We start from the raw sequence: 25653 nt of genomic DNA, 5'->3' as shown, positions 1-25653 counted from the left end.
GATTATCAGTTTGTAAAAGGCTACACAAGAGGTTCTAGGCCATTAGATCCCTGTTATGGTAACATTAAGAACGCCTTAAGTTCATATCAAACCACTGACATGATGATCTGATCTAATCCAAAAAGAAAGAGCAGGAATTCAAACCTATAATAGATTGAGAGGGGAAAGTGATTCAGAGGAATATATAGGAAGAATTGAAACTGGCTAAAAGAGATTATAATTCCAAGGTGGAGAAAGTAATGAATAGAAATAATGTACAGGAGGCGTGGCGTAGGATCTAAACCATGATTGGCCAGGTGCCCCTTAGAAATGGGAGCTGGCTTGAGCACACACCCCAATATGTAAATGAACTGAATTTTTTTTGCTCTGTTCGAGAGTAGAGAACTAGGAGAACCTATTTTTAACAATGTGATTGGCCCCACTGGTGTGTCTCCCTTTACTGTAACATCTAAACAAGTGGAGTGTGTGTTTTTTGTGTTTTAAGGACTCGTAAATGAATGTGCCTGCAAAATCTGGAAGGCAATACTTTGCAAAAATGAACAAGTCATGAAGAGCTTAGTCCTGTATTTTATAAATTATTCCAAAAGTCACTGGACATATATACAGTTCTGAGTTTGTGGAAGACATCTGCACATTTGCATAACTCTAGTTAAAAACTGAAAGTGGATGAAAAAAAGGGAAAGATAAAATAGCACACATAGTTACTTTTTGAATTCAAGAAGGGAGGTTTGTACGGGTAAGAAGGCATGATTGGATCTATTTTTGAGGGAGAAATTGGACAGATTTTTCTTCCTTTGAGAAGAAATGTATTTTTTCATATGGCTACATTATCTGTTTGCCAGGGTGTTTTGGAGACAAGTCGCTCTGTGTTTGTTTGTTTTATTTTATCAGGGTAGACCTGTTTTTAACTGCTATTTGCCTCAGGTGTGTTCTGGTCTTGGGTTCCATCTACTGATCAACCTTACAGATGCCTGTAACCCCCGCGGCATCACACTTTCATTTAGTTTACATGGAATACTTATTACCTAAGAGCGACGTGTTTCAATCTGAGATTTAGCTTTTTTATTTTAAATAGAAAGCCTGACATTACTTTCACTTTCCTATTTTCACAGCAAGAGTCTGGCCTCCTGGAGACTCCTGTTGAATTCGCTCTCGGCCTGTTCTCACTCCTCCAGCTGGTCTGTCACCCCTGAGGCTGGAGGAAGGGCTCTCCTGTGGGTGAAGTGTCCTGGGCTCCTGTGGGCTGAGCAGTACTTCATCAGCTCAGGTGCTGGAGGATATTACAGAGCTAAAGGTCTTAGGTGGCACTGTTCCCTGTGGCCCATAATGTCCATACCAAAGCCCCAGTACAGAGACTCCTGGAGTGAACTTAAAATATCCTGGGCCCTACAGCGCTCAGACAGGTCATTTCACCTCAAACTCGTAAAGGTATACCTGAGCTTCACGATTGCTGAAAGGTAATTTTACATGCTCCTGGACTTGTACTAAGCATGTCACTTCCAGCCTTACCTGATGCAGCTCTAGCTGAGATCAAATCTTGTTATGGACATGAATGGTATGATTTGAGAGCCATGTCATCCTAGCAGAAACCCATCACTGACACTTGTGCTATTATTATAGACAGCTTTAATTGGTTTCTATCACAGTTATTTAAGACAACATTTTACATACAGCTATATAATTAATCATAGATAATGATTGAACAATAGGCTTTGTATTGATTCTATTTTCCTCTGGGCTTGAGCAACTGTCCCTCCCTGCTGCTGACAACCCAATTCTACAGAAAACCTGTCATGAGTTGCTTTGAACTGTGGGAAATCTGTTTGTAACTGCACTTAAATGTGTGTATCTGTATATAGGAGCAGAGTAAAACTAGTCAGGTGAAGGCCAGAAACTGAGTACTACAAATGGATGTTGGGCACATTGTTAGGACTGATTTTTAGGCTCATGATTTTCAATATCAATTACTATACATGAAGCAGACTATGGTTTCATAGCAGTTTTGCTTCTACAGTAAGTAGCCATGTCACAGTGAAATCTGTTTTCATATTTGTTAGTAGAAGACTGATTGTATTTCTATATTATGTAACACTCAACAGTGCTGATGATCACAGGCCTTTCCCCTACGTTCTTGAGCTGGGGGGATCATGAGGACCACCTGGACACTCAACACAGTCTGCAGCCTCACCTGCATGAGAGGTCATTCTGAACAGCAGGTTCTTACGTCATTGAGAGGGAGTTTTGATGTAGGATTTTGTCTTTCAGGGGTTTAAAATATGTCACATCCCTAATTCTTTTAAGAAAGGTTGATATGAAAATGTTGGAATTGTTATGAAAACAACAGAGTGATCATTTTATACACATTCTCTGTTTTCAGTAACAGCTTTGCACCTGGAGTAACAAATGTTGAAAGTTGTATCTCTTCATGTCTCTTGTTTTTCAAGGAATCAGTGGATAGTTTAATGTTTCATGTTTTCTTTTGTGAAAAAAAGGAAATGTAAACTAACTTTGTAAGCAAACAAAGAATAGTTTTCCTTCTGAAATGTCTTTTTCTGAGTAAACTTCCAGTTTCTTTCATTGTGTCTATGCTGTGGGGACTAGACAAATCTCTCAGAGACCAGGATAGACTTTAAGATTGATTTACATTTGATATGTTTTTGTCCTAAAGTAGTAAACAGTAAATATTTTAAAGAAGAACTGCCAAGGTGAATTCTGCTTCCTGCAGATTAAAAGTTTATTCCTTTTTGAATGTTCAAAATGATTTTTTTTTTTCACTGATAGTTAAACAGTTGAAGAGTTTTAGTGTTTCTTCTTTGAAATATACGCACATCTTAATCCTTGGTTGTTAAATTGCTTTAGTTATTTAGTCTGTTCTCAAAATGCTTTCTTAAATGTGGAATGGTGTTCAGAGCTATTGTGTTGTGAAGCAGATTGTGGGTATGTGTTATTGCATCACACAGGTGATAATTAACCATCTAGTGCTCTTTCAAAGGACAGTGTGCTTTTCTCATACAGTGCTGTGATCACTGTTCTTTCATGGTGTTCTCAGCCACAGGAAAGCACATCAAACATCTCTGCTGGCTTTACATTCTTTCTCAATTCCCTGCTAATCACACACTGAATATTTCTACACAAAACACTTTCAGTTAATAGTGGAGTCTCTTGTCCCTTCTGGGTCTCAGGAGTCAAGCTGCAAGCAGGACTCGGCTCTGAGCTGAACCTGCCCATTGCCAGAAGCAGGCTGGGCAAGAGCAATATTCACTTCGAGAGAGCTATGACATTAAGCAAATGCCTCTACAGAATTATTTTACCAACATCAGTTGTGCAATCAAGCAGTTGCTTGACCACAGGCTACATGCCTTTGTGTACATTTGAGCAACAGCTGGAGTTTTACAGGCAAAGTGCAGGGAAGAAGCTTGTGCAACAGCTACCATGGATGAAGATGAAGCACCTTAAAGTCATGACTGAGTGGCACTCTGAGCAGCCTGAGGGGGTAAAGGAGACAGATGCAGGCTCATTAAAGATACAAGAGGCTGATCTTATGTGGAGGCTCACTTCCAACATGATGTGATCCAAGATACCCAGACAAATTGGTTTAAAGAAACAATCCAAAGACTAGTTTATTGTAAAAATCGAAATAGAAACAGTACAGGTGTAACACGACCGGCTGTTATCCAGACGCTCCGGCGGCCCGCAGTCTGGAGCCCCAGGAGAGGAAACGTTTCAGTCAGGACAGCCGGCCGGAGAGACGGTGGCCACCCGGGACCGCGAGGTGAATGCGGCTGGTCTCCGGGATCAACTGCTGCTGCTTGAACAGGGGAGAAAAAGCGTTTCTAATACATATAGGCGCAAGTTCTGGCCTCTCGCCAAAGCCAATACAAAGGTAGCACCTGTTTTTTAAAATAACCTATTTATTCGCAGGGAGGTGTTCAACGGAGCGCAACCATATTTCCCCCACCCTCAGATTAAGTGAGCGCAGCTGTGGGTTTCTTCATCACATTCTATTGCTTTACCATACTGAGAAAAGTCCATTGGTCCTGGGATTTCTCCGACTACGAACACAAAGGTCTCTTTAAACCCGAAAGCAAGAGGCTCTGTAAGCAGAGTGCAGACCGGTTGGAGTCTCGCCTTCGAACTGACCGCTCATCTGTCCGATTTCACGCCACACGGGAGCTCTGCGCTTCGGCAGTCAGGCTGTTGTAGAGGACAGGAAGTCTGGGAAGCTGAAGAGGAGAAACTAGTGAATAAGACACCTGCTGAAACACCAACAGACCCGAGAAAGCATTAAAAATACAGGTAGCCATTTTAAATAGTAACAATAATCCGTTCTATTTCGCCTGTTGAAAAAGATACGAAAGTTACTGGTTCAGTTTGAATTCAACGTCTCTTTCAAAGCCAGTTACTGTCCGCCTTCTTAATTATTCTGATGCTTTCTCTCGTTTCGTTTTGAACTGTTCCCATCCACATATGAAGCAAATTTGACCGACATTCTCCTAACCAAATAAAGCAAAACATCCCGGGAGAATTTTCCTGTCGCCGCAAAGCCGCCATTTAAGGACAAAGACGCAATACTCCTGCCAGAACCATTTTAAAAGGACACTAATTGAAGGCGGATAAAGATTGATCACACCTAACTGTGGACTGTTAATTAATTAGACATGTCTAAAACACGGACTGGATCCTGGAGTTGACATGGATCCCTCAGTCTTTCCGACACAAGTAACTGGAGTCAATCCCGTTCCATACTTTTAACTGAACCGCTGATGAAATAACCTTATCGAAACTTTAATTGAGGATTTACGATTTGTGTTCAGTGTAATTCAAAATACTATATCCATCCCCATCTACCATCAATCGTAAAAGGTTAGAAGTTAGCGACACCCTTGCGCCCGAAACAGTGTTTCAGAATTCCGTCTTTTGGCTTTGGGTCAAGCAGTAAGAATTATACTGTTAGTGTTTGACAGTCAGTCTCACCTGTGATTACTGTACTGTGATTACTGTACTGCACGTCACTCACTGACCGTGGTTCCCTTTTCACTGTAGAACCCGTGTATACAGTGTAGAACACGATATAGACTTTTAATGACTTTTTAAAGTAATCAAAATGAATTTGCATCTTTTCGAGACACTTACAGTATCAGTTAATATAAAACTCTGTTTCCACTACTTCATTGCCAGCGGTCTGCTATTCATAAACAGCACTTTCACCACCTGCACTCTGTGCATTTGACTGCATTTTGACTACAATAATTTTCACATATTAGGGTATATGAAGTAATAGCGTCTCTAATAGTAATAATAAGGAGCGAAGTGATGCTTCATTGATTGCAAAACTTATTATATTACATCCTTGTCACTATTCTGTTTTCTATGCACACACCAGTTCACTTTCTATTTACATCCATTGCTTTTGATTTTTAAGTCTTTCATCTTAAAACTTCTATGTGGAACCTTGTCAAACGCCCATGGAAATATAAATATATTATGTCGTGACACCTGCTGTTTTTAAGGAACTGTAGGGATATTCTGCCCGGACACCAGCTGGAGTACAAAACATATAGACCGATTTAATCGTCCATGTAGTTTTTTTTAAGTTGTCTTTAGAATCATTAAATACATTTTGTTTAAAAAATAATGCTTGATGAGAGAGCAAACAGGTGGAACTGCCTCGTCTCGGAGCAATGACTTGGCTTTAGGCTGAATAAGAGATGTACATGGCCGGTATTCTGCGTGGCCGGCCTGGTGGCTCCGCGGGCTGAACCATCGGACACTTCTAAAGCTCAGAGAGCAGATCGACTCCCGGAGAGTCTTGTGAGTTGAAGTCGAGCCCCGAGCCTCCCCGTCAGTCTGAGACCTAAGCCCCGGGTGAAGCTCTCATGCTGTCGGGGTGAGTTTGTAGAAGGGGCTGTTCTCTACCACGCCGGCCGTTTTGGGGGGCTCCATTTTCGGGGCCTTCCAAAACAGGGCAAATGGGGGGTTTAAGACCTTTATAAATGCATAGATCGGAATTCAATTCGAAAAAGCAGCTCCTTATACCACTGTGACACCTGCAGGACAGGTGTGGCACTAGCAGTGAGAGAGAGGTGCAGTCCTAACTAGGAGCGACAGGGGTCTCTCTCCAGCACATTTCTCTTGATTCGACCAGCTGGCCGGAAGATAAATGAGTCCGGCGAACAGTTTTGTAGGGGAATGTCACTGTATTGGGTTCTCTGAAAATCCTTAGCCTTTAAATACTAAATTTATGATTTGGTGAGTTCAAGTTTCTATTTAGCTTCAGTAACGTCAGTGTTGAGCCCTTGTAACCGAGTGCACAGCTGTCATTCAGGAGCCAAGCCCGCCCCCAGAGTGACCTTCCTCAGCGGACACGCCTCGTCCACCTGTTCCACAGGTGCGCCCGGCGAGATGGCGGCGGGGCGGGTTTCTGCGGCGTGAGGTGCGTTTGCGTTTTATTTCTAATTTTCTTATTTTAAATACAAAAACTCAAATTTCACTTTGAGGAAAGGTTGACGAAAATGTATTATTGTTGCAACTTTTGTTAATTGCGTTTGTTCTTGTTTAATTTGTGTTTTAGGACGCCGAAATGAGTGTCCTGTCTGAGCGTGCTCTCGAAGTTTTAAAACTCTGCATTCAGCGTTCTTATACTACCTTTCATGTAAGTATGTTTTGTAAGATAAGGTCTGTTTCTTTTAACAAAAAAAAGCTGTAGTTTATCTTCAAACATTTACTTCCTAAAGTCAATAGCTGTGTATTCTCTCCTTTTCGGATTCGGATGTAATAACGCTTTCTGCTCCGAAATTATCAAATATTGCAAAGATTACATTTACTAATTCGTATGTTTTTTATTTCTTCAGGTGACAAAAGCATTTCAAGAACGGGCCTCCGGCTAAGAACGTGTTTTTCCCAAGGTACGTTATATTCCTACCTATACGTTTTAATGTTATACTTGTGTAACTCGATAAAACACGTGCTGACTAGTACAATATAACTTCTTTTCGTTTTATTGTGCTTTTCTTGCATCGAAAAAGAAACTCGAAACGCTGGTTCTTTTATTCATCTATTGAATCCATTGGATAAAGATGGATAATACAAACATTTCCACGATGCTTTTCAATGCGGGGAGTTAAGTCTAATATGGTACACGCCATAAGTGGTACTTGATCTTGAATGTATAAAGTAACATTTCAAAAATGATTTTTCTATATGGCTGAATGTGTTCTCTAAATCCTGGAGTCGTGGGACTGGGATGTATCTGTGATTTCTCTTGAAGTTTCCTATTGCTTTTTTAGACAATTTGACATGAGCGTGTTTGTGTATTTGTTTATAGGGGCAACATATTTAAATCGTTGAGACTTCGGAACGTCAAGTGATTCGATTCTCCTAATCCGATATCTTAACTTGATCCTTTTTCTTTTGCCTTCAGTTCTGCGGCTCCTGGTTCTCTGCACTCCACAGGTGCGCCCGGCAAGATGGCGGCGGGGCGAGTTTCTGCGGCGTGAGGTGCGTTTGCGTTTTATTTCTAATTTTCTTATTTTAAATTGAAAAAATCAAATTTCACTTTGAGAAAAGTTAGACAAAAATGTATTATCGTTGCAACTTTTGTTATTTGCGTTTGTTTCACTTTAATTTGTGTTTTAGGACGCCGAAAGAGTCTTTTGTCCGTTTGAGCGTGCTCTCGAAGTTTTAAAGATCTGGATCCAGCGTTTTTATACTGCCTTTCATGTAAGCATGTTTTATTTAAGATATGGTATCTCTAACTCTGTTTCCTTTAACGAAAAAAATGCTGTAATTTATTTTCAAACATTTGCTGTATAAAGTCAGTAGCTGTTTAATCTCTGCTTTTCGGATTCGGGCTATAATAACGCTTACCGCTCAGAAATGATCAAATGTTGTAAAGATGAAATTGACTAATTCGTAAGTTTTTCTTTATTTCTCCAGGAGACAAAAGGATTTCAAGAACGGACCTCTACTTATGAAAGTGTTTTTTCCAAGGTAAGTTGTATTTCTACATTCCGCTAACACTATTTGTGTAAAACAACACGTATTTCCAAGCATTTTAACAAAAGAACAGTTTTATACCAACTTGATAACTTTTTGTTTCATTCTGCTTTTGTGGAGTAAACTCTAAGGCGCTGGTTCTTTTTTATGATACATTTATTCATCTTTTGAATTCATTATGTAAAGATAGATAATGCCAACACATTTTATCGATGGTTTTTAAAGCAGTTTATTCGAATATTATACACGCTGTGTTACCTGGTCTTGTATTGACAAGTAGCATTGGATTTCTATGTGGCTGAACGTATTTTCTAAATATTGGACTCGTAGGACTGAGATGCATTGGTTTAATTTGAGTTTTTTTTTATATTTCTTTATTGAGGTAGCGTATTTAAGAAGTTAAAAGATTTAAGAACTTCAAGTGATTCGTTTCTGCCAGTCCGATATCCTGAAGTAGTGGGATTGGGATGTATCTGATTTTGTTCCTGAAGTTGCCTATTGGTTTGTTATAGAATCTGAGCATGTTTCTATAACTATCAGTTAAAAGACTTCAGAACTTCAAGTGAATCGATTCTACAAGTCCGATATTCCGTTAACTTGATCCTTTTTCTTTTGCCTACAGTTCTGCGGCTCGTTCTCTGCGCTCCGGCGATCTCCTCTCCAGCTCCACCCCAGCAACTCGACGAGCGTTGGCAAGTTCTTCTCGACAATCTGTGCTGCTTCTTACATTTGATTTTTGTTACCGGTGGCTTGATCTGTAATGTCCCGATGCAGTGCTGTATTTGTTACCAGTGGCTTGATCTGTAGTGTACCCTTTGTATACCGATTTATGTTATTGTTAAGCTGCATGTTTCCTGCTGACTGCTGCTATTGTATGTGCTGCGGCTCCTGGTTCTCTGCGCTCCGACGATCTCCAGCAATTTATTCTCGACAATGCGTGCTTTTTGTTACATTTGATTTTTGTTACCAGTTGCTTGATCTGTAATGTCCCGATTCAGTGCTGTATTTTGTTCTTGACCTGCATGTTTTCTGTTGACTGCTGCTATTGTATGTGCTGTGAATTCTGCAATAAAAACTCATTTCATTGTCTGCATTGTCCTGTATTTTCGAAGGTGTGAAGGGTTGTCTTGCAGCGTGCGCCACGCACTGCAAGGCGACACCCCATCGCACTGACCTGGAAAAGTGCGAGGACGCCCGCCTTTTTAGATAGTCTGGGGGGGAATAGGGTCCCTAGGAGGGAGCATGGGTCTAGCCCTGGGGGGAGGAGAAGGGAGGATAGCTCTAGCCAAGCCCCCTCACTCCCAGCAGGAGGGGAAGGCAGGCTGGAGATGGCCTCGGCCCGAGAGAGAGGAGGCACCCAGGGTGGACTCAGCCCATCAGTCACAGTTGCAACTGACAGCTTTCTAAGTCCACACTCCAGGAGACCTGCCTCTCTGCAGGGACTAAAGCCACCACCAACCTGCCATCCTCTCCTGCCGGGAGCGAGTGGGCCTGGCTAGAGCTGCGGTCAATCAGCCAGCCCCCGCCTACCCCTCTCCAATGAGGGGGGGTGGGCGAGGCTCGGCTTGATTGCTACCACACCCCGAGAGAAACCCCAGATACTAAGTTTTTTGGCGGGAAAATCTGGACACGCTTAAAAAGGGGGTAGCCTTTGACCTTTTCAAGTCAAAAAGCGATAGGGCGTCCCCTTGCGGCCACAAACTGTTAGCAAAATCTCTCCGCCAAAAAACTCACCACCATCGGGGATTTTCAGGGCCAAGGGGGAACAAAACTCTGCACAAGAAATCAAAGAACAAAATCAAGGTTCAATCAACAATTTATTGAGCGAAAATGGCATACAAAACAAAGCATTACAATATGTCGGATGCACAGGCTTCGAAGTGAAAATGAACATGCATTTCAATTACAAAGTGGCAAAGCACGGCTACATTAATGCTAAATACTGTTACAAGTTAACAGAGTAAGAAAACATTTGCACGCTACTACAAGCAAAAACACAGAAACACACAGCACGTTACTGTTTCTCCGAGGCTTCTGTCGAGGCAGCGACCTGAATGAAGACTGGAACTTCATTGCAATTCCTGTAAAACAACGGAAATCAGTATTAACTTTCGGTTACAAACAATCTCGAAATGATCCCAGCTAGTTAGACCGAGCTTCTGTATTGACTGGCATGTTCCGAATATTTACAAGAATAAAGCGCTTAGTCTGGTGTAACTGAAAATGCTCCTGTTCAAAGAGGGTATTGAAGAAGTTACATTTCAAGTGTGAATACCCAAAGCACAATACAGCTACGGGGTGTCGACTGCAGACTAGCATTCTTTTTCTGAAACAATTTAGTCAACACAAATTATTCATCCATATCTTTATAGGCTCCGTTCTTTTAATTGTTGTGATGCAAATCGAAAGCCAAAGCGGTTTCGGAATATTCTATTAGACGCATAAAAAACGAAATTGATCGTAGTTTATAAACAGCAAGCCTACAATGTTGTCGGATCAAAACGATTTCTGCCCGGGAGAAACTGGTATCTCCAAGTCTGAGTCTTGTTTCAACGCGGTGTATCACATTTCCAACAACAATTCTCGGGAGATACTTCACAATGATACGTGTAAACGAATAAAAAGGTTTATACTTACATCGGTAATTCCAGTAGCTGAGCCAAGCATGTCCTGCCCGAAGACACCAAACTGAAAACACAAGAACACAAGTATTTAGACGATTATTAAAAGATAATTGAAACCAAGGTTTCTGAGTAGAAAACACTGTTTTCACCAGGGCAGATAGCGCAAAATATCTCTTAATGAGATACTTGTAAAGAAATTAATAAAATATTTGTACTTACGTTTAAACTCCCAATATTTAGTGCGAATCTAATCCTTCCCGAAGACACCAAACTGAAAACACCAAAAAGTCGAATTTACAATGCAAAGCCAATTAAAAGGTTAGTTGCAAGCGACAATTTTAACATGAATATAAGAGCATAATCACACAACAAAACTCTGGAAAATAACGAAAATCTTTACAAAGCTGCTTTTCAAAGTCCTTTCCAAACGGAGGTTTGGATGAATGCACACGCTTAAATTTGTGAACAAAGACGCATTAAAAATGCTACTTTGCTCCCAACGAAAATACGTGTTTTACCCTTTTCTCATGTAAGGTTTAGACTACATAATTACATGAGTCAAATTGTATCTACATTCAAACAAAGGAAAAATAAAAATAATCACAAAAGACGCGGAACAAAGGCACTCAGCTCCGCTCTCTCCAGCAGAAGCTGGCGTACAGGTGCGCGGGGCGTGGCCTGCGAGAGATGTCATGCGGGTGGGCGTGGCCACAGTCTGACGGCGCAGGCAGCTGTTTTTCTTGGCTCCACCTGGAAACTTGTTAAAGAAATCGAGCATGTTTACAGAAGCCCCCATGAGTTACAAGTTTCAAAATCTTTCCCATAGCCTACTGAGTAATCACAGAGTAATCTGAAAGCAGCATGATGTGAATGAAATCATGTCGGAATACGTAGGCGAGCTGTGGGGTTTAAAGTTCTTTGTAGGACAATTACTGTTCTATAACCTGATCTATCTTAACTCTGCACCAAGAAGTCAGATTTTTCATGTGTAAACGTTTATCATGCACTCAATGTACCACCTTTCTACTTCTAGTTTGTCATGCAGCTGATGTGTTCATGTTATAAGTTACAAGAACACGAAAAAGTTCAAATGAGAGGACAGTATTTGATCCATGTAACCCTTTTGGTTACTGATTTCAGTTTGATTGGATAGTCTCAAAGAGCCATTGCTCAAAAGTAAAGAGGCTGTTGCTTCCAACAAAAAGGCTGGAATGCCTGTGCCACTCTCCCACAACTCTTTGTGTAAAGAACATAAATACACTTCACCATGACATCCTTTCATGGTTCACTTGGTTCATGTCAAACTAGTCCACACTGTATTACTGCAACTAATTTTTTCAACTGGTTAACCACAGTAGCTACTTAACTCATTAGTATGATTTTCAACACTAGTTTACTGTACATATTCCATTCAAATTTCTCAACCTCAGTGCAACCCCTTTTCTAATCTTCAAGCCCTTCCCTAAGCATTACAAATGGATACAAGATCAGGAAAGCTGGAGTTTACAAAAGAGGAGGTGGAAGAATATTTGTAAGAACCCACAGTGACCCCAGAGACCAGGAGGAGCTGGAGACGATGGCTTCACTCGCTAAACCAGACAGACCCACCAGTGCTTTTGAAGAGTTGGAGCCTACCTGGCAGGAGATGAACAATTTCCTAAGAAGGTCTAGAGCAGGATCAGCGCCAGAGCCAAATGGTGTCCAGGACAAGACTCCCAAGGACTGCAAAAGGCTCAGGCGGACACTCTGAGAGCTGGTGAAAGCAGCAGGGAGGAAGAACTCAGTCAAGGAAAGCTGGCTGATTGCAAAGAGGTGTGTGAGGCAATGAGGGTAGTGGCTGCCACTATGGACAACTCAGGCTCACAGTCTAAAATTCGATGATGTCTCTATCCTCTCTGATCTCCTCTGAGAACACGCCTCAGGTCCCTCACATCGCCAAGCTCTTCACTCGTGGTGTCCATGAACGAAAATCAGGGTTGCCTGTGTCCAGTGTTTTTTGTCCACATTGTGGTAACTGAGCCTGTCATTTCTGGACAGCCAGGTCTGCCTGTGTCCAATTTTCTTGTTCAGACTGTGGTAAGTGAGCCTTAGCCAGGTTTGCCTGTGTCCAGTTTCTTTGTCCAGACTATGTGTCACACAATGGCCTGAGTAAGGCCAAAGCAGGTCCGTTTTATCTCAGACTGGCTCCGTCGCAAAAGCACCCAAGCAAAACAAGTGCAGTCTATTCACATGGCTCCCAGTCCCCCACACCAGATAACAAAACCTCCAAAAAAGAAACAAAAGTAATTATTCAAATAAAGGTAAATCCTCCTTACCTACCTGTTCTCTCTCTCTCTGTTGATATACCACTACCTAACCACCAACAACCAACAGACCGTGAATAACATCCATTTTGAGAGCGCTCTCCATTCACACCACAATACTCACTCATACCAGTTTTAAGTATATGAATGTGTATGAAATTAGGTATGTTTATGTAGATGAATATATATGAAATTAGGTAATAGCAGTTACTAGTCAAGCCCTGAGTGTGCACCCTCAGGAACTTATCTAGCAACCACTCAATGGAAGGTGTATCAATGTTGTATTTTCTGTGCTACCTGTACCCAGTGACAGGCTCCTCTGTCACACTAATTGAGTCTCTCGTTTCTAGACAATCAGGGATGCCTGTGTCCAGTTTCTATGTCCAGTGTTAAACCACTGAGCATGTCGTCTCTGGACAGACAGGTTTGCCCGTGTCCAGTTTTCATGTCCAGACTGTGGTAACAGAGCTTCTAATCTCTGGACAATCAGGTCTGCCTGTGTCCAGTCTTATTTCTCCAGACTGTGGTATCTGAGCTTGTCATATCTGGACAGTCAGGGCTGACTGTGTCCAGGTTCTATGTCCAGAATCTGGAAACTGATTCTCTCGTTCCTGGACAGACAGGTTTGCCTGTGTCCACTTTTCTTGTCCACACTGTGGTAACTGATTCTCTCGATTCTGGACAGTCAGGATTGCCTGTGTCCAGTTTCTATGTCCAGACTCTGGTAATTGATTCTCTCGATTCTGGAGAGTCAGGGCTGCCTTTGTCCAGATTCGATGTCCAGACTCTGGAAACTGATTCTCTTGTTTCTGGACAGTCAGGGTTGCCTGTGTCCACTTTCTATGTCCAGACTCTGGTAACTGATTCTCTCGATTCTGGACAGTCAGGGCTGCCTGTGTCCAGTTTCTATGTCGGGACTCTGGAAACTGAGTCTCTCGTTTCAGGACAGCCAGGCTTACCTGTGTCCAATTTTCTTGTCCAGACTGTGGTAACTGAGCCTCTCGTTTCTGGACAGTCAGGGCTGCCTGTGTCCAGGTTTCTTGTCCAGACTGTGGTAACTGAGAATGTCGTTTCTGGACAGTCAGGGCTGTCTGTGTCCAGTTTCTATGTCCAGACTCTGGAAACTGAGCCTCTCGTTTCTGGACAGTCAGGGCTTCCTGTGTCCAGTTTTCTTGTCCAGACTGTGGTAACTGAGCATGTCGTATCTGGACAGTCAGGGCTGCCTGTGTCCAGTTTTCTTGTCCAGACTCTGGAAACTGAGCCTCTCGTTTCTGGACAGTCAGGGCTGCCTGTGTCCAGTTTTCTTGTCCAGATTGTGGTAACTGAGCATGTTGTATCTGGACAGTCAGGGCTGCCTGTGTCCAGTTTCTATGTCCGGACTCTGGAAACTGAGCCTCTCGTTTCTGGACAGTCAGGGCTGCCTGTGTCCAGTTTCTATGTCCGGACTCTGGAAACTGAGCCTCTCGTTTCTGGACAGTCAGGGCTGCCTGTGTCCAGTTTTCTTGTCCAGACTGTGGTAACTGAGCATGTCGTATCTGGACAGTCAGGGCTGCCTGTGTCCAGTTTTCTTGTCCAGACTCTTGAAACTGAGCCTCTCATTTCTGGACAGTCAGGGCTGCCTGTGTCCAGTTTCTATGTCCGGACTCTGGAAACTGAGCCTCTCGTTTCTGGACAGTCAGGGCTGCCTGTGTCCAGTTTTCTTGTCCAGACTCTGGAAACTGAGCATGTCGTATCTGGACAGTCAGGGCTGCCTGTGTCCAGTTTCTATGTCCAGACTCTTGAAACTGAGCCTCTCGTTTATGGACAGTCAGGGCTACCTGTGTCCAGTTTTCTTGTCCAGACTCTGGAAACAGAGCCTCTCGTTTCTGGACAGTCAGGGCTCCCTGTGTCCAGTTTTCTTGTCCAGACTGTGGTAAATGAGAATGTCGTATCTCGACAGTCAGGAATGCCTGTGTCCAGTTTCTATGTCCAGACTCTGGTAATTGATTCTCTCGATTCTGGAGAGTCAGGGCTGCCTTTGTCCAGATTCGATGTCCAGACTCTGGAAACTGATTCTCTTGTTTCTGGACAGTCAGGGTTGCCTGTGTCCACTTTCTATGTCCAGACTCTGGTAACTGATTCTCTCGATTCTGGACAGTCAGGGCTGCCTGTGTCCAGTTTTCTTGTCCAGACTCTGGAAACTGAGCCTCTCATTTCTGGACAGTCAGGGCTGCCTGTGTCCAGTTTCTATGTCCGGACTCTGGAAACTGAGCCTCTCGTTTCTGGACAGTCAGGGCTGCCTGTGTCCAGTTTTCTTGTCCAGACTGTGGTAACTGAGCATGTCGTATCTGGACAGTGAGGGCTGCCTGTGTCCAGTTTCTATGTCCGGACTCTGGAAACTGAGCCTCTCGTTTCTGGACAGTCAGGGCTGCCTCTGTCCAGTTTTCTTGTCCAGACTCTTGAAACTGAGCCTCTCATTTCTGGACAGTCAGGGCTGCCTGTGTCTAGTTTCTATGTCCGGACTCTGGAAACTGAGCCTCTCGTTTCTGGACAGTCAGGGCTGCCTGTGTCCAGTTTTCTTGTCCAGACTCTGGAAACTGAGCATGTCGTATCTGGACAGTCAGGGCTGCCTGTGTCCAGTTTCTATGTCCAGACTCTTGAAACTGAGCCTCTCGTTTATGGACAGTCAGGGCTACCTGTGTCCAGTTTTCTTGTCCAGACTCTGGAAACAGAGCCTCTCGTTTCTGGACAGTCAGGGCTCCCTGTGTCCAGTTTTCTTGTCCAGACTGTGGTAAATGAGAATGTCGTATCTCGACAGTCAGGAATGCCTGTGTCCAGTTTCTATGTCCAGACTCTGGTAATTGATTCTCTCGATTCTGGAGAGTCAGGGCTGCCTTTGTCCAGATTCGATGTCCAGACTCTGGAAACTGATTCTCTTGTTTCTGGACAGTCAGGGTTGCCTGTGTCCACTTTCTATGTCCAGACTCTGGTAACTGATTCTCTCGATTCTGGACAGTCAGGGCTGCCTGTGTCCAGTTTTCTTGTCCAGACTCTGGAAACTGAGCCTCTCATTTCTGGACAGTCAGGGCTGCCTGTGTCCAGTTTCTATGTCCGGACTCTGGAAACTGAGCCTCTCGTTTCTGGACAGTCAGGGCTGCCTGTGTCCAGTTTTCTTGTCCAGACTGTGGTAACTGAGCATGTCGTATCTGGACAGTCAGGGTTGCCTGTGTCCACTTTCTATGTCCAGACTCTGGTAACTGATTCTCTCGATTCTGGACAGTCAGGGCTGCCTGTGTCCAGTTTTCTTGTCCACACTGTGGTAACTGATTCTCTCGATTCTGGACAGTCAGGATTGCCTGTGTCCAGTTTCTATGTCCAGACTCTGGTAATTGATTCTCTCGATTCTGGAGAGTCAGGGCTGCCTTTGTCCAGATTCGATGTCCAGACTCTGGAAACTGATTCTCTTGTTTCTGGACAGTCAGGGTTGCCTGTGTCCACTTTCTATGTCCAGACTCTGGTAACTGATTCTCTCGATTCTGGACAGTCAGGGCTGCCTGTGTCCAGTTTCTATGTCGGGACTCTGGAAACTGAGTCTCTCGTTTCAGGACAGCCAGGCTTACCTGTGTCCAATTTTCTTATCCAGACTGTGGTAACTGAGCCTCTCGTTTCTGGATACTCAGGGCTGCCTGTGTCCAGGTTTCTTGTCCAGACTGTGGTAACTGAGAATGTCGTTTCTGGACAGTCAGGGCTGTCTGTGTCCAGTTTCTATGTCCAGACTCTGGAAACTGAGCCTCTCGTTTCTGGATAGTCAGGGCTTCCTGTGTCCAGTTTTCTTGTCCAGACTGTGGTAACTGAGCATGTCGTATCTGGACAGTCAGGGCTGCCTGTGTCCAGTTTCTATGTCCGGACTCTGGAAACTGAGCCTCTCGTTTCTGGACAGTCAGGGCTGCCTTTGTCCAGTTTCTATGTCCGGACTCTGGAAACTGAGCCTCTCGTTTCTGGACAGTCAGGGCTGCCTCTGTCCAGTTTTCTTGTCCAGACTCTTGAAACTGAGCCTCTCATTTCTGGACAGTCAGGGCTGCCTGTGTCCAGTTTCTATGTCCGGACTCTGGAAACTGAGCCTCTCGTTTCTGGACAGTCAGGGCTGCCTGTGTCCAGTTTTCTTGTCCAGACTCTGGAAACTGAGCATGTCGTATCTGGACAGTCAGGGCTGCCTGTGTCCAGTTTCTATGTCCAGACTCTTGAAACTGAGCCTCTCGTTTATGGACAGTCAGGGCTACCTGTGTCCAGTTTTCTTGTCCAGACTCTGGAAACAGAGCCTCTCGTTTCTGGACAGTCAGGGCTCACTGTGTCCAGTTTTCTTGTCCAGACTGTGGTAAATGAGAATGTCGTATCTCGACAGTCAGGAATGCCTGTGTCCAGTTTCTATGTCCAGACTCTGGTAATTGATTCTCTCGATTCTGGAGAGTCAGGGCTGCCTTTGTCCAGATTCGATGTCCAGACTCTGGAAACTGATTCTCTTGTTTCTGGACAGTCAGGGTTGCCTGTGTCCACTTTCTATGTCCAGACTCTGGTAACTGATTCTCTCGATTCTGGACAGTCAGGGCTGCCTGTGTCCAGTTTTCTTGTCCAGACTCTGGAAACTGAGCCTCTCATTTCTGGACAGTCAGGGCTGCCTGTGTCCAGTTTCTATGTCCGGACTCTGGAAACTGAGCCTCTCGTTTCTGGACAGTCAGGGCTGCCTGTGTCCAGTTTTCTTGTCCAGACTGTGGTAACTGAGCATGTCGTATCTGGACAGTCAGGGTTGCCTGTGTCCACTTTCTATGTCCAGACTCTGGTAACTGATTCTCTCGATTCTGGACAGTCAGGGCTGCCTGTGTCCAGTTTTCTTGTCCACACTGTGGTAACTGATTCTCTCGATTCTGGACAGTCAGGATTGCCTGTGTCCAGTTTCTATGTCCAGACTCTGGTAATTGATTCTCTCGATTCTGGAGAGTCAGGGCTGCCTTTGTCCAGATTCGATGTCCAGACTCTGGAAACTGATTCTCTTGTTTCTGGACAGTCAGGGTTGCCTGTGTCCACTTTCTATGTCCAGACTCTGGTAACTGATTCTCTCGATTCTGGACAGTCAGGGCTGCCTGTGTCCAGTTTCTATGTCGGGACTCTGGAAACTGAGTCTCTCGTTTCAGGACAGCCAGGCTTACCTGTGTCCAATTTTCTTATCCAGACTGTGGTAACTGAGCCTCTCGTTTCTGGATAGTCAGGGCTGCCTGTGTCCAGGTTTCTTGTCCAGATTGTGGTAACTGAGCATGTTGTATCTGGACAGTCAGGGCTGCCTGTGTCCAGTTTCTATGTCCAGACTCTGGTAATTGATTCTCTCGATTCTGGAGAGTCAGGGCTGCCTTTGTCCAGTTTCGATGTCCAGACTCTGGAAACTGATTCTCTCGTTTCTGGACAGTCAGGGTTGCCTGTGTCCAGTTTCTATGTCCAGACTCTGGTAACTGATTCTCTCGATTCTGGACAGTCAGGGCTGCCTGTGTCCAGGTTTCTTGTCCAGACTGTGGTAACTGAGAATGTCGTATCTGGACAGTCAGGGATGCCTGTGTCCAATTTTCTTGTCCAGACTGTGGTAACTAAGCATGTCGTTTCTGGACAGTCAGGGCTGTCTGTGTCCAGTTTCTATTTCCGGACTCTGGAAACTGAGCCTCTCGTTTCTGGACAATCAGGGCTGCCTGTGTCCAGTTTTCTTGTCCAGACTCTGGAAACTGAGCCTCTCGTTTCTGGACAGTCAGGGCTGCCTGTGTCCAGTTTCTATGTCCAGAATCTGGAAACTGAGCCTCTCGTTTCTGGACAGTCAGGGCTGCCTGTGTCAAGTTTCTATGTCGGGACTCTGGAAACTGAGTCTCTCGTTTCAGGACAGCCAGGCTTACATGTGTCCAATTTTCTTGTCCAGACTGTGGTAACTGAGCCTCTCGTTTCTGGATAGTCAGGACTGCCTGTGTCCAGGTTTCTTGTCCAGACTGTGGTAACTGAGAATGTCGTATCTGGACAGTCAGGGCTGCCTGTGTCCAGTTTCTATGTCCAGACTCTTGAAACTGAGCCTCTCGTTTATGGACAGTCAGGGCTGCCTGTGTCCAGTTTCTATGTCGGGACTCTGGAAACTGAGTCTCTCGTTTCAGGACAGCCAGGCTTACCTGTGTCCAATTTTCTTATCCAGACTGTGGTAACTGAGCCTCTCGTTTCTGGATACTCAGGGCTGCCTGTGTCCAGGTTTCTTGTCCAGACTGTGGTAACTGAGAATGTCGTTTCTGGACAGTCAGGGCTGTCTGTGTCCAGTTTCTATGTCCAGACTCTGGAAACAGAGCCTCTCGTTTCTGGACAGTCAGGGCTGCCTGTGTCCAGTTTTCTTGTCCAGACTGTGGTAAATGAGAATGTCGTATCTCGACAGTCAGGAATGCCTGTGTCCAGTTTCGGTTTGCAGTGTTATACCACTGAGCATGTCATCTCTGGACAATCAGGTCTGCCTGTGTCCAGTCTTATTTCTCCAGACTGTGGTATCTGAGCTTGTCATGTCTGGACAGTCAGGGCTGCCTGTGACCAGTTTCTATGTCTCTCTGGAAACTGAGTCTCTCGTTTCAGGAAAGCCAGGCTTACCTGTGTCCAATTTTCTTGTCCAGACTGTGGTAACTGAGCCTTTCGTTTCTGGATAGTCAGGGCTGCCTGTGTCCAGGTTTCTTGTCCAGACTGTGGTAACTGAGCCTCTCGTTTCTGGACAGTCAGGGCTGCCTGTGTCCAGTTTCTATGTCCAGACTCTGGAAACTGAGCCTCTCGTTTCTGGACAGTCAGGGGTGCCTGTGTCCAGTTTCTATGTCCAGACTCTGGAAACTGAGCCTCTCGTTTCTGGACAGTCAGGGCTGCCTGTGTCCAGTTTCTATGTCCAGACTCTGGAAACTGAGCCTCTCGTTTCTGGACAGTCAGGGGTGCCTGTGTCCAGTTTTCTTGTCCAGACTGTGGTAACTGAGCATGTCGTATCTGGACAGTCAGGGCTGCCTGTGTCCAGTTTCTATGTCCGGACTCTGGAAACTGAGCCTCTCGTTTCTGGACAGTCAGGGCTGCCTGTGTCCAGTATCTATGTCCAGACTCTGGAAAATGATTCTTCCATTTCTGGACAGTCAGGGCTGCCTGTGTCCAGTTTCTTTGTCCATATTATGTGTCACACAATGGCCTGAGCAAGGCCAAACCAGGTCTGTTTTATCTCAGAAGGGCTCTGCCGCAAAAGCACCCAAGCAAAACAAGTGCAGTCTATTCACATGGCTCCCAGTCCCTCACACCAGATAACAAAACCTCCAAAAAAGAAACAAAAGTAATTATTCAAATAAAGGTAAATCCTCCTTACCTACCTGTTCTCTCTCTCTCTGTTGATATACTACTACCTAACCACCAACAACCAACAGACCGTGAATAACATCCATTTTGAGAGCGCTCTCCATTCACACCACAATACTCACTCATACCAGTTTTAAGTATATGAATGTGTATGAAATTAGGTATGTTCATGTACATGAATATATATGAAATTAGGTAATAGCAGTTACTAGTCATGCCCTGAGTGTGCACCCTCAGGAACTTATCTAGCAACCACTCAATGGAAGGTGTATCAATGTTATATTTTTTGAGCTACCTGTACCCAGTGACAGGCTCCTCTGTCACACTAATTGAGTCTCTCGTTTCTAGACAATCAGGGATGCCTGTTTCCAGTCTTATTTGTCCAGACTGTGAAATCTGAGCTTGTCATGTCTGGACAGTCAGGGCTGCCTGTGTCCAGTTTCAATGTCTAGACACTGGTAACTGATTCTCTCGATTCTGGACAGCCAGGTTTGCCTGTGTCCAATTTTCTTGTTCAGACTGTGGTAACTGAGCCTCTCGTTTCTGGATAGTCAGGGCTGCCTGTGTCCAGGTTTCTTGTCCAGCCTGTGGTAACTGAGCATGTCGTATCTGGACAGTCAGGGCTGCCTGTGTCCAGTTTCTATGTCCGGACTCTGGAAACTGAGCCTCTCGTTTCTGGACAGTCAGGGCTGCCTGTGTCCAGTTTTCTTGTCCAGACTCTGGAAATTGAGCCTCTCGTTTCTGGACAGTCAGGGCTGCCTGTGTCCAGTTTTCTTGTCCAGACTGTGGTAACTGAGAATGTCGTATCTGGACAGTCAGGGATGCCTGTGTCCAGTTTCGGTTTGCAGTGTTACACCACTGAGCATATCTTCTCTGGACAGAAAGGTTTGCCCGTGTCAAGTTTTCATGTCCAGACTGTGGTAACAGAGCTTCTAATCTCTGGACAATCAGGTCTGCCTGTGTCCAGTCTTATTTGTCCAGACTGTGAAATCTGAGCTTGTCATGTCTGGACAGTCAGGGCTGCCTGTGACCAGTTTTCTTGTCCAGACTCTGGAAACTGAGCCTCTCGCTTCTGGACAGTCAGGGCTGCCTGTGTCCAGTTTCTATGTCCAGACTCTGGAAACTGAGCCTCTCGTTTCTGGACAGTCAGGGCTGCCTGTGTCCAGTTTTCTTGTCCATACCTTCGTAAATGAGAATGTCGTATCTGGACAGTCAGGGATGCCTGTGTCCAGTTTCTATGTCCACACACTGGTAACTGATTCTCTCGGTTCTGGACAGGTAGGGCTGCCTGTGTCCAGCTTCTATTAGCAGTGTTACACCACTGAGCATTTCGTCTCTGGACAGCAAGGTTTACCTGTGTCCAATTTTCTTGTTCAGACTCTGGAAACTGAGCCTCTTGTTTCTGGACAGTCAGGGCTGCCTGTGTCCAGTTTTCTTGTCCAGACTCTGGAAACTGAGCCTCTCGTTTCTGGACAGTCAGGGCTGCCTGTTTCCTGTTTCTATGTCCGGACTCTGGAAACTGAGCCTCTCGTTTCTGGACAGTTAGGGCTGCCTGTGTCCAGTTTTCTTGTCCAGACTATGGTAACTGAGCATGTCGTATCTGGACAGTCAGGGCTGCCTGTGTCCAGTTTCTATGTCCAGACTCTTGAAACTGAGCCTCTCGTTTATGGACAGTCAGGGCTACCTGTGTCCAGTTTTCTTGTCCAGACTCTGGAAACAGAGCCTCTCGTTTCTGGACAGTCAGGGCTGCCTGTGTCCAGTTTTCTTGTCCAGACTGTGGTAAATGAGAATGTCGTATCTCGACAGTCAGGAATGCCTGTGTCCAGTTTCGGTTTGCAGTGTTATACCACTGAGCATGTCATCTCTGGACAGACAGGTTTGCCCGTGTCCAGTTTTCATGTCCAGACTGTGGTAACAGAGCTTCTAATCTCTGGACAATCAGGTCTGCCTGTGTCCAGTCTTATTTCTCCAGACTGTGGTATCTGAGCTTGTCATGTCTGGACAGTCAGGGCTGCCTGTGACCAGTTTCTATGTCTCTCTGGAAACTGAGTCTCTCGTTTCAGGACAGCCAGGCTTACCTGTGTCCAATTTTCTTGTCCAGACTGTGGTAACTGAGCCTCTCGTTTCTGGATAGTCAGGGCTGCCTGTGTCCAGGTTTCTTGTCCAGACTGTGGTAACTGAGCCTCTCGTTTCTGGACAGTCAGGGCTGCCTTTCTCCAGTTTCTATGTCCGGACTCTGGAAACTGAGCCTCTCGTTTCTGGACAGTCAGGGCTGCCTGTGTCCAGTTTTTTTTTTCCAGACTCTGGAAACTGAGCCTCTCGTTTCTGGACAGTCAGGGCTGCCTGTGTCCAGTTTCTATGTCCAGACTCTGGAAACTGAGCCTCTCGTTTCTGGACAGTCAGGGGTGCCTGTGTCCAGTTTCTATGTCCAGACTCTGGAAACTGAGCCTCTCGTTTCTGGACAGTCAGGGCTGCCTGTGTCCAGTTTCTATGTCCAGACTCTGGAAACTGAGCCTCTCGTTTCTGGACAGTCAGGGGTGCCTGTGTCCAGTTTTCTTGTCCAGACTGTGGTAACTGAGCATGTCGTATCTGGACAGTCAGGGCTGCCTGTGTCCAGTTTCTATGTCCGGACTCTGGAAACTGAGCCTCTCGTTTCTGGACAGTCAGGGCTGCCTGTGTCCAGTATCTATGTCCAGACTCTGGAAAATGATTCTTCCATTTCTGGACAGTCAGGGCTGCCTGTGTCCAGTTTCTTTGTCCATATTATGTGTCACACAATGGCCTGAGCAAGGCCAAACCAGGTCTGTTTTATCTCAGAAGGGCTCTGCCGCAAAAGCACCCAAGCAAAACAAGTGCAGTCTATTCACATGGCTCCCAGTCCCTCACACCAGATAACAAAACCTCCAAAAAAGAAACAAAAGTAATTATTCAAATAAAGGTAAATCCTCCTTACCTACCTGTTCTCTCTCTCTCTGTTGATATACTACTACCTAACCACCAACAACCAACAGACCGTGAATAACATCCATTTTGAGAGCGCTCTCCATTCACACCACAATACTCACTCATACCAGTTTTAAGTATATGAATGTGTATGAAATTAGGTATGTTCATGTACATGAATATATATGAAATTAGGTAATAGCAGTTACTAGTCATGCCCTGAGTGTGCACCCTCAGGAACTTATCTAGCAACCACTCAATGGAAGGTGTATCAATGTTATATTTTTTGAGCTACCTGTACCCAGTGACAGGCTCCTCTGTCACACTAATTGAGTCTCTCGTTTCTAGACAATCAGGGATGCCTGTTTCCAGTCTTATTTGTCCAGACTGTGAAATCTGAGCTTGTCATGTCTGGACAGTCAGGGCTGCCTGTGTCCAGTTTCAATGTCTAGACACTGGTAACTGATTCTCTCGATTCTGGACAGCCAGGTTTGCCTGTGTCCAATTTTCTTGTTCAGACTGTGGTAACTGAGCCTCTCGTTTCTGGATAGTCAGGGCTGCCTGTGTCCAGGTTTCTTGTCCAGCCTGTGGTAACTGAGCATGTCGTATCTGGACAGTCAGGGCTGCCTGTGTCCAGTTTCTATGTCCGGACTCTGGAAACTGAGCCTCTCGTTTCTGGACAGTCAGGGCTGCCTGTGTCCAGTTTTCTTGTCCAGACTCTGGAAATTGAGCCTCTCGTTTCTGGACAGTCAGGGCTGCCTGTGTCCAGTTTTCTTGTCCAGACTGTGGTAACTGAGAATGTCGTATCTGGACAGTCAGGGATGCCTGTGTCCAGTTTCGGTTTGCAGTGTTACACCACTGAGCATATCTTCTCTGGACAGAAAGGTTTGCCCGTGTCAAGTTTTCATGTCCAGACTGTGGTAACAGAGCTTCTAATCTCTGGACAATCAGGTCTGCCTGTGTCCAGTCTTATTTGTCCAGACTGTGAAATCTGAGCTTGTCATGTCTGGACAGTCAGGGCTGCCTGTGACCAGTTTTCTTGTCCAGACTCTGGAAACTGAGCCTCTCGCTTCTGGACAGTCAGGGCTGCCTGTGTCCAGTTTCTATGTCCAGACTCTGGAAACTGAGCCTCTCGTTTCTGGACAGTCAGGGCTGCCTGTGTCCAGTTTTCTTGTCCATACCTTCGTAAATGAGAATGTCGTATCTGGACAGTCAGGGATGCCTGTGTCCAGTTTCTATGTCCACACACTGGTAACTGATTCTCTCGGTTCTGGACAGGTAGGGCTGCCTGTGTCCAGCTTCTATTAGCAGTGTTACACCACTGAGCATTTCGTCTCTGGACAGCAAGGTTTACCTGTGTCCAATTTTCTTGTTCAGACTCTGGAAACTGAGCCTCTTGTTTCTGGACAGTCAGGGCTGCCTGTGTCCAGTTTTCTTGTCCAGACTCTGGAAACTGAGCCTCTCGTTTCTGGACAGTCAGGGCTGCCTGTTTCCTGTTTCTATGTCCGGACTCTGGAAACTGAGCCTCTCGTTTCTGGACAGTTAGGGCTGCCTGTGTCCAGTTTTCTTGTCCAGACTATGGTAACTGAGCATGTCGTATCTGGACAGTCAGGGCTGCCTGTGTCCAGTTTCTATGTCCAGACTCTTGAAACTGAGCCTCTCGTTTATGGACAGTCAGGGCTACCTGTGTCCAGTTTTCTTGTCCAGACTCTGGAAACAGAGCCTCTCGTTTCTGGACAGTCAGGGCTGCCTGTGTCCAGTTTTCTTGTCCAGACTGTGGTAAATGAGAATGTCGTATCTCGACAGTCAGGAATGCCTGTGTCCAGTTTCGGTTTGCAGTGTTATACCACTGAGCATGTCATCTCTGGACAGACAGGTTTGCCCGTGTCCAGTTTTCATGTCCAGACTGTGGTAACAGAGCTTCTAATCTCTGGACAATCAGGTCTGCCTGTGTCCAGTCTTATTTCTCCAGACTGTGGTATCTGAGCTTGTCATGTCTGGACAGTCAGGGCTGCCTGTGACCAGTTTCTATGTCTCTCTGGAAACTGAGTCTCTCGTTTCAGGACAGCCAGGCTTACCTGTGTCCAATTTTCTTGTCCAGACTGTGGTAACTGAGCCTCTCGTTTCTGGATAGTCAGGGCTGCCTGTGTCCAGGTTTCTTGTCCAGACTGTGGTAACTGAGCCTCTCGTTTCTGGACAGTCAGGGCTGCCTTTCTCCAGTTTCTATGTCCGGACTCTGGAAACTGAGCCTCTCGTTTCTGGACAGTCAGGGCTGCCTGTGTCCAGTTTTTTTTTTCCAGACTCTGGAAACTGAGCCTCTCATTTCTGGACAGTCAGGGCTGCCTGTGTCCAGTTTCTATGTCCAGACTCTTGAAACTGAGACTCTCGTTTATGGACAGTCAGGGCTGCCTGTGTCCAGTTTT

General features: G+C 45.3%; 1 protein-coding gene and 2 long non-coding RNA genes across 8 annotated transcripts in view; 1 reads left to right on the top strand and 2 right to left on the bottom strand.

Moving 5' to 3' along the window:
• LOC148645159 (uncharacterized) overlaps positions 1-9084 on the top strand; it is a 39365-nt gene extending 30281 nt beyond the window's left edge. Inside the window, exons 9-14 of one of the 4 annotated variants that reach the window (XR_015928406.1) lie at positions 6572-6652; positions 6852-6905; positions 7421-7507; positions 7647-7719; positions 7936-7989; positions 8618-9084. This is a non-coding gene — a long non-coding RNA (uncharacterized LOC148645159). Of the gene's footprint in view, positions 1-6571; positions 6653-6851; positions 6906-7420; positions 7508-7635; positions 7720-7935; positions 7990-8617 lie in introns of all 4 variants that reach the window. The other 3 variants (XR_015928404.1, XR_015928409.1, XR_015928403.1) reach the window with 3 other exon arrangements.
• On the bottom strand, positions 3595-4588 carry LOC148645160 (uncharacterized). The gene is made up of 3 exons (XR_015928370.1): positions 4499-4588; positions 4141-4223; positions 3595-3808 (listed from the first exon to the last, which is right to left on the bottom strand). It is a non-coding gene; the product is annotated as an uncharacterized LOC148645160 (long non-coding RNA).
• Positions 9085-9793: 709 nt separating the features above from the next.
• LOC148645158 (uncharacterized) overlaps positions 9794-25653 on the bottom strand; it is a 40926-nt gene continuing 25066 nt past the window's right edge. The window contains exons 3-7 of one of the 3 annotated variants that reach the window (XM_088612175.1): positions 12255-12372; positions 11246-11376; positions 10839-10890; positions 10633-10683; positions 9794-10076 (exon numbers count right to left, since the gene is read on the bottom strand). In XM_088612175.1, coding sequence (XP_088468301.1) covers positions 10065-10076; positions 10633-10683; positions 10839-10890; positions 11246-11376; positions 12255-12372 — 364 coding nt within the window. In that variant the 3' untranslated portion in view covers positions 9794-10064. Of the gene's footprint in view, positions 10077-10632; positions 10684-10838; positions 11377-12254; positions 12373-25653 lie in introns of all 3 variants that reach the window. The other 2 variants (XR_015928237.1, XR_015928238.1) reach the window with 2 other exon arrangements.

The sequence above is a fragment of the Lepisosteus platostomus genome, chromosome 19 (genome assembly GCF_059453375.1).
Source record: "Lepisosteus platostomus isolate fLepPlt1 chromosome 19, fLepPlt1.hap1, whole genome shotgun sequence".
In the NCBI taxonomy this organism is placed as follows: Eukaryota; Metazoa; Chordata; class Actinopteri; order Semionotiformes; family Lepisosteidae; genus Lepisosteus; species Lepisosteus platostomus.
Note: the sequence above shows the minus strand (reverse complement) of the source record. Positions and strands in the feature narration are given on the sequence as shown.